This window comes from Ananas comosus, linkage group 25, assembly GCF_001540865.1.
Source record: "Ananas comosus cultivar F153 linkage group 25, ASM154086v1, whole genome shotgun sequence".
Lineage (NCBI taxonomy): Eukaryota > Viridiplantae > Streptophyta > Magnoliopsida > Poales > Bromeliaceae > Ananas > Ananas comosus.
Window position 1 is genome coordinate 649,042 of NC_033645.1, and position 14,864 is coordinate 663,905.

The following is a 14,864-nucleotide window of genomic DNA, read 5'->3' on the forward strand; positions in this document are numbered from 1 at the left end:
GTAATCGACTAATCGCAATATGCGGAATACAATATTACGTACGGAAACAACCAGGGCATTTTCCTATCGTCATTTCTCACCACACATAACGCAATCTCCCCGCAATCCCAAACGAAGCCTAACATTAGTCACAAATCAAATAACAACAACAACAACAGCAACTAAGTGATTATTAGGAACCAAAGTAATTTTTGTCCTTTCCAAATCAAATACTCAACTATTGGTACACCATCTTTTATACCCTCTTTATTCAAAATTATTATTCTTTTACTTGCCACATTAAATTTTTTTACTATCTTAATATTTTAGATTTAGCCTAGTACTTGTGAGTTTCTAAATCTGACTAAAGCATTGTAAGTGATTATCGGATCGAAAAGATTAATAGGATTAAGCGTACTAGAGGTAGAGAAATCGAATCGACGATCTCCAAGAAACAGAGTTATATTTTCACTTAAACAAAAAAATTGTTATGAACAGCAACGAACCTTCATTTGCTAATTAATTAGTTGATGCTAAGCACTTAAGTTCAAAATTTAGTTACTTCACATTTTCCAGTTAAATTTATTTCTAAAAAAAATTAACGAAACACGTATTTTTAAAAAAAGAACGAAACGAATAGCATGCTACATTTCTCTAAAAAATACAGAGAAAAAAGATAGAGAGACAGAATTATAAAATACCCTCGTTGCACTTTATTCTGTGGGTTAATTAATTCTCTAAATAAAATTTTTTATTAGCTTCAATTATGGACCAATGGTTATTTCACATTATTTAAGATTCTCAGTTTTTTAAATTTCGAATTTGAAATATTTTTTTTATCTTTATATTATTTCAAAACATATTAAATTATAATCTAATATTTTAAAATATAAGTTTACATATGACATCAAACATTCATATATATTACACAATGTAAAATCAATTCGGATTCGGATATGTTCGAGTCCGGATTGGGTACAGATAAAATCCATATTCGAATCTAAATATGTGGGTTTTTCATTTTCTATACTTGTACATGAAATTATATTCATTTAGCATCGAACAAATCGGCCCCCTTCAGATTTGGGCTCGAATTAGGAATGCAAATAGATCCAGATTGGTGGAGCTCCCACCTCGATCCACGCGCTGGGTAGTAAATAGGATCAAAAAATAAAGAAAAATACAACTCGCTTCAAATTCGTCCTGATCCGTCAAGTAAACGGAGTGGAAGGCGGGAGACTTTTTTTTTTTTTTTAATCTGTTCTGATTAGTCAAAAATCTACTAAAAATCTACTCTCTCCTGATCAGCTCTGAATGGAACGATAAGTGGGGACCAAAAATAATATTAAAATTAATCCGAATCAACCTTGACCCGACAAAACACAGAGTGGCAGGTGGGGAGCCCCTCCTGCCCTCCTAATCAGCCTCGCTTGCAGCCCTAGCTCAGTTAAAAGTTTAAATATTCGTACCCATTAGCATCCCTATTCTCACTCTCTCTCTAGAGAGAGAGAGAGAGAGAGAGAGAGCATTTTCACACCTTTATTACAACTCACCTACTCATAACAACCTCCTTAATTAACAACATATAAATGAGATACTTAGTGAGCTCACTCCCCTTTATAGCTTAGTTACATCATCATCATCATATGTATATAAACTCAAAGAGCTACTAATTATCCTCTCTCTCTCTCTCTCTCTCTCTCTCTCTCTCTCTCTCATGATCAGAGAACACATGGTGGTATGGTGCTTTTTGGTTCCCTCCTTGTCTCTTCCCAACTGATGCTGCAGTTAGCTATAGCTATCACCTGATTCTCTTCTTTCCCCTCCTCTTCTCTTTTCCTTTTTCATTTTTATACATTTTAGGCCTTAATATCCTTCAATATTGTGTATGAGTCCAAAACTACATAATTTAAACTTTTGATGATTAAACTTTTTCCCAGTAAAAACTGTTTTGTCAATTAAATTATAATTAATATAAGATACTATAACAACCACTAACCTACAACCACACATATCATTTATGTATTTTGTCATATCATTTACTTAGTTTATCAGCAGTTGCCTACCAAAAAATTTAAGATTAATATATTATTTTTGAAAACTTCATGTTAGGCGTGACCACTCCTTGTCTTTATAAATCTCTGTTCTTACACTTTTTTATTTAGTAGTTCTTTAAATCAATATAATCCAGTTATGCATCACTCTCTAATCTCATGAATTAACATATCTTAACAATACTAGTCTCTAAAGTTTGAATTAGTAGAATATTTATAGATGATACATAGATATTGTTAGAGAGAACAATCATAGAAATAACAAATTTGAAGGACTGATCTACAATTCTGGAAGAAGTTAGGGACTGACATGCAAAAAAAACTCTTTTTTATATTTATAAACTCTCAGTACAATCAAAAAGGTCAAAGAGAGAGAAAGGGAAATGATTTTTTACTACTAAAAGACATGAAAATCCCCTGAAAAATCTCCTACTCTCTTCCAAAAAGATATTGATACTAATTATAGTCCGAAAATTAAAGCAGCAGATAACTTTTCATATTTATTACACGAACATTCGAGAGCCCTGCTAGTAACAAACAGCATCTTTTTCTTTTTAATTATCAATTTCTACAACCAACCCCTACATGTGTTACAATTATTATATATATTAAAAAAAAAAACTTTGTGACTCTTCTTTATCTTTCACAGGCTTAGTAGTTTAGTAAATGGGAGGAGGAGAAATGATCACAGAAGCACTGAGGCCTCTTGTAGGATCGAATGGTTGGGATTTTTGCATCACCTGGAAACTATCCCCAGATCAAAGGTGTTATTTGCAAAATTTCTAGCAAAATTTTGTATCTATATATATATATATATATATATATATATATATATATATATATACCTATATAATTTTTGTTCTCAAGAGTAACAGATAATTTTTTTTACTCCTTTTAATTTTAATTTTAACCAGGTATTTGGTTTGGATGAGTTGTTGCTGCAGTGGAGTTGTGACCCAGAGTTCATCAGCAGCAGAGATATTTCCCCTCCTATCCACTCAAAAGTTTTCATGCAGGGACAATGTTTACCAACATGCAAGAACAGGGGCCTGTGATGCATTAGAAGAGCTCCCTTTGTCCATCCCTTTGGATTCCTCTCTAGGGTTTAGTTTCTCCATATTAATAATATATATATTCCATTTTTGATAATATAAAGTTATTTGAAGCATATTATATACACAAACATGGTCCTCTCTAAGTCCTTTGTGGTTTTAATTTCTTGGATATATATATAGGTTGTATGCACAAGCTTTGTTATCAAACCAGCCCATTTGGGAAACCAATTTACCTGATTCCACCCTCTCCAATGTGGGTTAATTTCTCACTACTCACTTAACTTAACCCACTCTCTTTACTTCTCTCTCTCTCTCTCTCTATCTATCTCTACATATATATATATATATATAAATGAAATGTTTATTTTACTTTATGTTACTTGTGGGTTTCTGATATGGTTATTGCATATATATATTTTTTTTGTTGCAGGATGTAGTTAGAGGTAAAACAAGGGTTCTAATACCTGTTCCTGGTGGGCTAGTTGAACTACTCGCTACAAAATATGTAAACCTCTTTTTCTCCTAAACTTATTTTGCTTGCTAGAAGAGCTCATGATCACACCATTTTGATGATCCAAACAACTAATGCACAATACTCTTCCTAATTCCAATTTAAACGCAACGTTCTTTGCATGTGCATGTTTGTTTCGTATTTATATATGCATATACGTAACTAATACCTACGTAGAGGAATTTTTATGTGAAAATATTAAAGATGGGCGAAGACCAGCAAGCCGTGGAGTTCGTCATGTCCCAGTGCACAATGGATATCGGCGGCGCCGACGACGGTGTACAGTCGTGGACTGAGCCGCCGGAGCCAATGGCGGCGGACGGGTCCACCGCGTTCCCGTGGGACATGCCGCACCCCGTGGACCAGGCCCGGCTTTTCGGGCCGTCGTTGGGCCTTTTCTCCGGGCCCATGGTGGACCATCTTGGCGCCGAGGCCATTTTTAATGGGCCGGCGAACAACAATGGTGGTGACAGCGGTGGCGGTGGTGGGGCCATGACGGCCATCGCCGGGCTAAATTTTAATGGGCCAGTACCGGACGAAGTCCGGCGGGAAGCGCCACCACTCGAAGAACCTCGTCGCCGAGCGGCGGCGGCGGAAAAAGCTCAACGACCGGCTATATTCATTGCGCTCCTTGGTTCCGAAGATCACCAAGGTTATTTATCACAAACTTAAGCTACAAGTGAACGAAAAGACTTTCAAAATTGATAGGTATAAAATAATTATTTTATCCTTATCGATACTATAACGTATTTCGAAATAGATATTAATCTAAAGATTTTTTTTTTTAGTAACCTCGTTAGGAAAAAAATCATCAAAATATCATTAGACTTTAATTATTCTTGTTAAATTAACTACAAACTACTGCATTACATATTTTCTGGGAAAAATAAAAGAGATTGCTAACACATTTCATTTGAAAAGTTAAAAATACCGTTAATTTTTTAACTTGCCCGAGAACAGTATTTTTATGAATTAATATATTGATATATATTTTAAATTGGAATTAAGATGGATCGAGCGTCGATACTCGGGGATGCGATCGAGTACATAATGGAGCTGCAGAAGCAAGTGAAGGAGCTACAAGATGAGCTCGAGGAGAATCACAACCAAGACGACGAAGCCGCGAAGGGAAGTAACAACAATAGCAATGGGCATAATATGGGAGTTAGTGTACACAATGAGCTCATGAATCACCATAACCATGGATTATTAATGGAGAACGAGGGTTCTCCCAATTGCTCCTTAATGGTGATTGATAATAATAATAATAATAATAATAATAATAATAATAATGATGCTACGGGGAAGCAAGGTCATGATGCGACGTGCAAAGAAGAGAAGGGACACGAGATGGAGGTAATTATACTGCATGTTTTAGGATATTTGGTTACATAAAAAATTATTGAAAAAAATTATTTACTTTGTGAAAAAATTCATTCTATTATTGTTTGGTGTAGTATACTACGTACCAAAATAGTTTTGCATAACAATTTTGGAGCTTTCCTTATCCACAGTCTAGTATTTTAAATTAGATATTTTATAAAATTTATTGTTAATTCTATCAAATTTGACAATTTTCAGCCTGTGAGGCAAATAAATTAGAGCAATTAACAACTAATTAACACTAATGGAGCACTAAATTTAATAATATTTTTAATTCAACTAACTAGGATCACACCACCTAACCTATAGCCTATTAAAAAATCCATTTACGTTTTACTGGTTGGATACGCTCACACATTTTCACTGTACTAAATATCCTGCACTTTTCTTTTTATTTTCCCCAATATTATATGTAATAGTTGTAATAAAAACGCACTAAGTTACAGAACAGTTAAGTTCAATTTACTAATTACAAGATGATAAAGTAAAAATGTGCTAAACTGCAGTGAGAGATGAATTGAAGTTCATACTTATTTATTTTTCGTGCATAATGTTTCTGATTTGCGTGTGCGTGTGCGTGTGCGTGTGCGTGTGCGTGTGCGCGTGCGCGCGCGGGGATTAATTAACTAACTAATATGTGGGTGGTTGCAGCCACAAGTGGAGGTGAAGCAGGTGGAGGGGAACGAGTTCTTCCTGAAGGTGTTGTGCGAGCAGAAGCAGGGGGGGTTCGCGCGGTTGATGGAAGCCATGACCTCGCTCGGCCTGGAAGTCACCAATGCCAACGTCACCGCCTACAAACCCCTCGTGCTCAACGTCTTCCGGGTCGCGGTACGTGAATGCAACCGTAGGTTATTTGAAAGTGCTTTTAATAGTAAAGCTATTCGAAGAAGCACAATACTAATTTTTTTTTTTTTCTAAAATCTTTATAAACAGCTTATTGCTGTAACAAAAGCAAAAGTTTCAAATTATATATGTATATATTTTTTCTTTTGAATTTCAGATTTTTTTTAGTTTCTGTCTACAATAATTATGCCACCGGAGATGAACTGTTGTTTCGTAATTTATTTAATATGAGAATTTATTCTAAACTTTTTCATCCTGTGACGTCATAGGTTTAATTCCTGCTTTTTGATATTTAATAAGTCAAATTCTTATTTACTATCTCATCTATCAATTCTGTGTCTTTTATATTCATCATGCACGAGAATTAGAATGTTAATATATATTTTTGAATCGTTTTCTATTAGATCGATCATTTGGGTAATATTTTTCTACAGAAAAGAGATAATGGAGCCGTGCAGGCGGAGCAAGTGAGGGATTCCTTGCTGGAAGTGACCCGCGATTCGACCGGCGGGTGGATGGAGGCCGGACAAGCTAAATCGACGGCCGACAACGGCGGCATGGACTATCACCACCATCGCCACCACCATTTCCACCACCAACTCAACTCCCACCACAATATCCACTACCTCAATCACTAATTCTAGAGCATACGACAATTAATAATCAAAATTTTATTGTTCAAATAAATCTAGTTTCTTAGTAATCTGATATATGAATGAGTTGAAAAATTGTTAGGCGTTGTTTGAATAACTAGTGATTGTTGGTTGAATAAAGTAACATTATATTACCAATGTTTTAAGCATTTTAATTGTGCTTTGGCTGTTATTTGCCCTTTTTTTAAGTGTGAAGCAGTTTTTCGTGTTTATATAAGGTTATTTTAAGAGCGGTAGTCCTTGTGATGTAACAGTCTCTGTGTTAATGCTGCTGTGTTTTTGGACTTCGGATATATGCATAATCACATAATATGATGAGAAATATTTAGCTACATTCTAATACTTACATTTTCGTAAGAGCCATTTTAGTGTTAAGATACATCTAACACTGATAGACAAAATAAAATTAAAATGAAAATATATAAAATTGTACTTTTCTATTTTTTGATAGTATTGTAAAAAATATACTATTGACTCATTGTGATTAGCAGAACGTAGTACCACATACGAAAATAAACAAAAAAAATTTTTATCGTATTTTTTCACTACATACAACATAATCTTACGGCAATCCTAAATGGGGCTAAGAATGAAATTTTAATTAAATGGTACATACTCAAGGGTATAAAAAAAGAATACCTTTTTTCCCTACGCATTGGGTGAAAGTTGACGTTTTTTTGTTTTTGTTTTTTTTTGAATAGTTAGTTAAATTGGATTGTGAAATTTGATTATAATAATTCTCAAAGTCAAAGTTAAAATATATAATAAATTAAAGTTTAACCACTAAAGTATTAGCTGGATCGCAATTTTTACTGGGAACGTCTTGCTCCGATATTACGTGATGAAACAACCAACTCTCTAGATGGTCCACAATTTTATATATCTCCAAACATTTGGCTTTCATCAAGAGTCTAGTTTTCAGATGTGAATAATCAAACCAAGATTAGGTACATACGACATGCATGTCCCTGGACAAACGACGATCGATGGTGACGTAGCCGTGACAAGGACTCATCTACAAGGTTGCAAAATGTTTATGAGAAAATATAAAATTGTTTACCGAAAATCTGAGTTTCTCTATCAGGTTAAATTACACTTTTCGTCCTCAAACTATGAGGCACGTATTGTAATTTTTAACTCAAATTATGAGGTGTATGATAATTTAATCCTCGAACTACAAGGCGTGTGATATTTTCGTTCTCTAAAATTTTGAATTATTATAATTAAATCCTGAAATCTTTTTTTTTGAATAAGTATTGATGATTTTTTTTTTTTTTGGGAGAGATAGGTAACACGCTACCCATTTCGTTTATTTCATTTAGAAATAAACTTTGTTGGAAATGTGAATCAACTAGGATCCAACCACCAAGCTTTTTGCGACTTGCTTTAGGGACGGTTGGTGTATCGATGAATTACTAATATAGAAATAATGTAGTATTATAAATTTATAATTACTATTGTATCATGAGGTAGAATCTATACTCTTATATGAATCTGCAATATCAAATGATGACGTAGCAAGCTCTCATTTTTTTATATATTTTTAATCATTTTATTTTATTTTTTAATTATTTTTTTCTCATCTTCTTCACCGTAGACCTTTAGACCTTCTCACCTTCCAATAGTTCTAACTTTTCTCCTCTTTTTTAACGTTCGCTTCTTTACCTTCCAATAACCCCACATTTTCTCTCTTTATTATTGTAATTAATTAATAATTAACTTTTCTTCCCCTATGTATCCATTAATCTCTTCGTTCTTTAATTTTTGCTAAACCTCTTTCACCCTCTCCCTCTCCCGTAAAAGTCGCTCGCTTTCATAACTGTCGCATCGCGTCAAGTCCATAGAATCTGCAGATCCCGTCGTGTATTTGGTGGGAATGGCAGTGGTGGTAAAAGGTGAAGATCTTAGATGCGGTGGCGGCGGCAGCGATGACAGAAGGAGAAGAGAGGTGTATGGATATATAATCAACTTACTACTGATAGTATATATGGTGATAATCAAGTGATCAGAAATTTTTTGTATTTTGCTTTTTCTTTAATATTTTTTTTAACTACCATATCTATTAGTTTTTTCTAATTTCTTTTATAGTTGTTTAGATGTATGTAAAATTGTTAAACAATAAGCTGATAGAAAATATTTTTTTTTATAGGATTTGTTTCTAGAATTAGATGTTCTTTTAAAGGATTTGCATGTATGTTATAAATAATTGCCTACCCCAATTTACAATTTTATATATACACTGAATAATTTTTAAAAATTTACTATTATACAATTAAAATCTAATTCAACAAATACAATTTAAATCATATTAAAATTTATATATAAAAATTTTATAGCAACTTGAGCTAATTTTATTTAAATTAATTGAATTATTAATCTGGCTAATAATTTTATTTAAATTATTTTGCCAATCCTTCATTTTACGCCTCTCTTTTTTTCTCTCTTTTTTCTTTCTACATCTCCTCACTGTATTTTTTTGATCTATGTACAATTTCAGACTATCATCAATAATCGATAATGATAAAGAAATCGCTTCGATAATATCTGTCCGCTGCATTGTGCGGATAACTATACTAGTATTAATATAACTCAGAACGTTCGAAAACTAAAATGTTGCATATCCGGATAGTTCGAGTCAAAAATTACAAGTAATTAACGTTTGAGAATTATAGTGTCACTGTGTCATAATTGAAGCCAAAAATAGTAATGAATTAAGGTCCGATAATTAAAGTATCACGTCCCTCGTAATTCGAGGACCAACAGTGTACGTAATTCAGACTTCTCTATTAATTTGTTAATCGGAAGCCTTTTTTTTTAACATTAGTGTTACCACAATTCCGTTTGTCTGATAAAAAAATGTCCGAATCAATTGTTGAAATTAAGTTTTGAATGAACAGATATAAAATTTAGGGTTATTTGCATATACGTCTCTGCAAATATAATAAATTGTAGAAATATTCCTGTAAAACGAAAATTACATAAGTTGTCCCTTCAAAAGTCTTAAATTATACAGATATATCCCGTCGTTAAGGACTGTTAGAAAATTTTCGTTAACCACGGTTAAAATACTTAACCATGGTTAATTATAACGTGAATTTACGGTTCTATCTTTCTTCTTTTTCCTCCTCTTCTTCTTTCCTCTTCTTCGTCGCCGGCAAGGGCGGCGGCGGCGGCGGCGGCAGCAGCTGCCACAGTAAACCCTCTCCCTCTTCCTCTTCCTCTTCTCTCTTCCTCTTCCCCTTTCTTCTTCCTCTCCCTCTTCTTTTTCCCTCTTCTTCGTCGCCGGCGAGGGAGAAGATGCGGCGGCTGTCGTGAGCCCTCCCTCTTCCTCTTTCTCTCCCTCTTCCTTTTCACCCTTCTTCTTCCTCTTCCTCTATCTCTTCCCTCTTCTTCGTCGCCGGCGAGGGAGGAGATGCAACAGCGGCGCGCGGCGGCGAACCCTTTCCCTCTTCATCTTTCTCTTCCCTCTCCCTCTCCCTCTTCCTCTTCCATTATCTTCTTCCTCTCATTCTTTCTCTTCCCTCTTCTTCGTCGTCGGCGAACCTGACCCCGCGCCGCCGCCGTCGTCCACTCCAACGGCCCAAAGAGGAAGAGGAAGAGAAAGAGAAGGAAAAGAACGGTATTTTGGATGGATATATTTGTGAGGGCAAAATGATCATTTTATAAAAAAACTGTTAAAAAATAAATAGTTCACGGATGTTAACCAGAGGGACATATTTGCATAAATTAGGATTTTTGCAAGGACAACTTATAAAATTTTCGTTTTGCAAGAATATTTTCACAATTCACTATATTTGTAGGGACGTGTATGTAAATAATCCTAAAATTTATTCCCAATTGTTGAATATAGTAAAAGCATTTCTCTACTGTATAGGACTGCCCGAGTGGACCTCTTCAAGTAAAAACTGCACAAAACAAATTAATTTAATAATTTAGTTGCTTAAATTGAAGGGGTTTTTTTTTTTTTTCTTGACGCGTATATAAATGCGCAAGCCCGTACGAAGTCGACCGACTTTGTAGGCTTGTAGCCGACGTGGTTTGATGAGTCCCACAAGAATGGAACAATTCTAATATATTTATTTATTTATTTATTTATTATTTATTATTTTTAAGTTCATAAAAATGGAACGATTCTCGCATAATATCTAATTATTACTATTGCTTAGACAACTAACATTTTAAGAAATCGAAGCTCGTCAAATGATTTAAACATTTTCCTCAGTCCACTGTCAACGCCTCTTGACTCCATTTATTTATTTATTTATTTATTTATTTTTTTTGGTGAAGGTCTAAAACCCACATCGAGGTAAAATTTAGAAATAAAATTAAAACGTTTGAGAACGAAGCTAAAACCGGGTCAAACTCAGAGAACTTAAGTATTACAAACCAATTATTTAAATATTTAAAACCAGATAAAATATTAAAACTTTGTTTCTCAGTAAGTTGAGGTAGTGCTAATTACTTAACCATTCGTATCAAGTTATCTAAAATCAAATCAAATATAATATCATCTTATGTACCTAAAAAAGAGTAATGCTATGTTTACAAATAAATTTTACACTTTCTACGAATTTGTTACACATTCCATGCAGAAAATGTGAACCAAGTTAAAAATTGAAATCTAACTATTAAATTACATGGTTTATAAAGTGTTGTAGAATTTATTTAGAAGGACAACATTATTTGTAAGTTACCCGAGTGTACAAGATACTAAGTGATTTAATTTTTACGCCATATGCTTTATGCGTTTATCTAATTAAACTTCTATATGCTCAACCACTTACTAATTACTAATTAGTAATTGCTGAATATATTTAAGTTGAGTCATTAATAATAAAAAATGGAATAATTACCAATATATCTCTAAAAATTTCTGAAATATCTCATTTATTCTTTTTTTTTTTCTTTCCAATATATCCCTTATATATTACTCCGTTATTTCAAAATATCTCTACAGTTACCATCTGTTAATTAACTTGAGTTAAAAGTAAGTTAAATATCTATCAGAGTTTAAAAATAATTAAAATATCTCTTTTGCCCTTAACTTAAGGGTAAATAAGAAATATTGATGATGGTAGAAGGGTGTATTTGAAAAGACCAAAAATCAAAATACCTTTTGTACTCATAACTTAAGGGCGAATAAAAAAAGTCGGTGATGGTAGAAGAGTATATTTGAAAAGACAAAATAGTAATTTTATAAAGATAACATCTGAATTTAATTTGATGGATATATTTAAAATAGGTTGAACGTAAGAAAAGTATTTCAATATTAGTCTTTCAAGAACGGTAAATCAGAAAGTCGGAAACTTTTTAAGAATATATAAATAATTGCCCCTAAAAAAATATTTATATGTTCTCAATAAAATAATTAAAATCAAATCTAAAAGCCTCATTCCAGTTTTTTTTTTTTTTTTTTTTTCAATGCGAATTTTATTATCCTATTGGACAGTAGGGGTGGAAACGAGCCGAGCTCGAGCGAGCTTACCACAGCTCAAGCTTGGCTTGAAATTAATTTCGAGCCTAAATTTAGGCTCAAGTTCGGCTTGAAATTAATTTGAGCCGAGCTCGAGTGAGCCTAATTTTGAGTCGAGCGAGCTCGAGTCCTAAACGAGCTGCTTGAAATTCTTAACATCGTGCAATCTATAGTTTAATTTTCATAAAATATCATATAAAATTCGATACAAAAAATGTCTAATAGCTCAACATACAAAATGAATGCACGAAATACGATATTATAATATTTAAAAAAATTAGGAAAAATAATTTTATGAGCGAGTGAAAAAGAGAAAGAGAGAGCAATTAAAGTAGGATATTGCTGGTTTGGTTTTATGGGCCCAATAATCTAAATTCTATATACATATAATTAAAATACATAATATAAATTTATATAATTAAAATATATATTATATTTAATTATATAGAGAGAGAGTTCGGCTACTATACTCTATTAGCATAGACTCATTTATACTCATAAGTTTTTTATCGTTAGATCAACCAACCACCCACTCAGACCACTATTATTCTAACTGCACATCCAATGGCGAAAAATTTATAAGTATAAAGGGGTCTATACTCATAAGAATATAGTAGCCCTAGCCTATATACATATATATATATATAGAGAGAGAGAGAGTTTTGCTAGAATACTGTCAGTAGTAAACGAGCCGTTTTACTACCTATTTATTTTCGATGATAAAGCTTCCAAATTGACAATCGGCTCTATTCAACATGATCTATACCACTTAAAGTGTTTAGAAATCAAATTTCAAATCTTTTCGACATCATTTGCCTAATGATCAAAGGGTTTCAAAATTTGTAATTTTAATAGTTGATAAGAGGCATTTTCTCGTTTAACGGTGTAAAGATATCCAAATCAATTGGATTTTTGTTAGAAAATTCTTTAAACTATTTAAAACAAGATCTATACTCTTGATCTTGATTACAAGACTCCTATCATCATTTTTTAAAGAATATTCATTTTCAGCCATTCATTTTTCTGTTCACTTGATGGATAAAAGAACAATATCGAAAGTGCATGAAATTTGATTTCTAAATAGTTTAAATGGTTTAGATCATATTTAACGGAGCCGATCGTCAATTTGGAAGCTCTATCATCGAAAACAAATTTGGTAGTAAAACGGCTACTTCGTTAATATACGATAGTATACTAGCTCTAACTATATTATATATATTATTATATATATATATATATATATATCTATAATTGAGGTCTCTATGCTTTAAAAATACCAAAGTTATTGGTTGTAGATTTTAGGTCCATTGAGTTAAGAAATATAACGTTAGGAGATCGGAGTTCGGCCCTAAAGTTGAGATGGGTGGATTGTTGAATAGTTAATCTAATGGTTGAAAAATGACCCGAAGAATAGACTAACGGTAAAACTAATTACAAGCACCGAATCTTGGTGCTTTTACATAGCACATAACTGAACTCTGCTCTCTCTATTATATAGAGAATTAGGTTACAATATATATAATAGTAATCAACACTATGCTTATTGAGGATTTAGCACTAGTCGATAGTTATTGATGTGATGATAAAAAAAACATTCTATTGTACTATCATAATCTAACCGCATGCTCCTTCATCCAAGGGTCCGAATAACCTAATATCAGTTGGTACAGTACCTATTATATATACGTAGACTCTATATATAATATAATAATTAATATATATATATATTTAAGTATAGAAGTTAGCATAGAATAACTATAGTAGTAACGAAGCCAGTTTACGAACGTTTGTCTTTCGGATGAGATAAGAGCTTCAAATGACGAGATCGGGCTCGTTAAATATGATCTAAACATTTAAAATACCTAGAAATCAAATTTCCACAGCACTTTCAAATATGTCTTTTTCATCAAAGTGAACCAGAAAAATGAATGGTGAACAAATGATATCTTTAAAAAATATGATATAGGCGCAGTCTTGTAAATATAAGATCAAAGTATTCAGATCCTTAGTTTTAAGTAGTTTAAGAATTTTTAACAAAATTCAATTTGATTTGGATATATTTACGTCGTTAACCAGAAAACCCTTCCTTATTCGACGCATTAAAATTACAAATTTTGAATACTTTGATATTAGGCAATGATGTCGAAAGATTTGAAATTAATTTAAAAAGCTTCAATGTATTAAGATCATAGTTCAACAGGAGCTTGATCGTCGAATTTGGAATTCTCTATCGAAAACAATCGGTAGTAAACGGCAGCTTTAGCTACCGATAGTATTCTAGCCAACTCTATATATATAAGTATATAAAGAGAGAGATAGAGAGAGAGAGAGAGAGCTTTTGCATGCTAATTGAGGGCAGAGCTCAGTAATACTCAGCTTAGGGCTTGAAAATTAATTTCGAGTCTAAATTAGGCTCAATCTCGACTTGAAATTAATTCGGCCAAAGCACGAGCGATGCGATATCAGAGTGCCGAACGTAGAGTCCACGGCGACTCGGCTCACCCAAAATCAAAATACCTGTTTGTAATCCTCATAACTTAAGGGCGAATAAGAAGTTGGTGATGATAAAGAGTATTATTTGAAAAGACAATAATAATTCTTATAAGATAATTCTGAATTTAATTCGATTGGTTATATTTTAAAATAGATTGGAATGTAAAACAAAATATTTCATATTAACCTTTGAGAACGGTAATCGAAATGCAGGAAACTTTTTAAAATATATAATAATACCTAAAAAAATACTTATATATTCTATAAAATAATTAAAATAAATCTAAAAGCTCATTTCAGTTTTTTTTTTAAAAGTTTTTTTTCAATGAGATGTTTATTATCCTATTGGACAGAGATTTAGGAAAAGGACTAATAAGGGAGAAACACACTCCTCCTTCAATAATATTCGCGCTTTTTAAG

At 32.7% G+C, this 14,864-nt stretch overlaps 1 protein-coding gene across 1 annotated transcript; it reads left to right on the top strand.

Annotated features, from left to right (window-relative positions):
- On the top strand, positions 2,646–6,463 carry LOC109703697 (transcription factor ABORTED MICROSPORES-like). The gene is made up of 9 exons (XM_020224418.1): positions 2,646–2,797; positions 2,948–3,136; positions 3,269–3,341; positions 3,519–3,593; positions 3,804–4,010; positions 4,129–4,251; positions 4,608–4,955; positions 5,634–5,810; positions 6,260–6,463. The coding sequence occupies exons 1-9, from the start codon at positions 2,700–2,702 to the stop codon at positions 6,461–6,463; spliced, it is 1,494 nt and encodes a 497-aa protein (XP_020080007.1). The 5' UTR covers positions 2,646–2,699.

Excerpts from the sequence above, each read along its gene's own strand:
- LOC109703697 (XM_020224418.1), top strand. The coding sequence starts at position 2,700 with ATGGGAGGAGGAGAAATGATCACAGAAGCACTGAGGCCTCTTGTAGGA. Across the intron at positions 3,342-3,518 it reads CTGATTCCACCCTCTCCAAT|GATGTAGTTAGAGGTAAAAC; the intron begins GTGGGTTAATTT and ends TTTTTGTTGCAG. Across the intron at positions 4,252-4,607 it reads TGGTTCCGAAGATCACCAAG|ATGGATCGAGCGTCGATACT; the intron begins GTTATTTATCAC and ends ATTGGAATTAAG.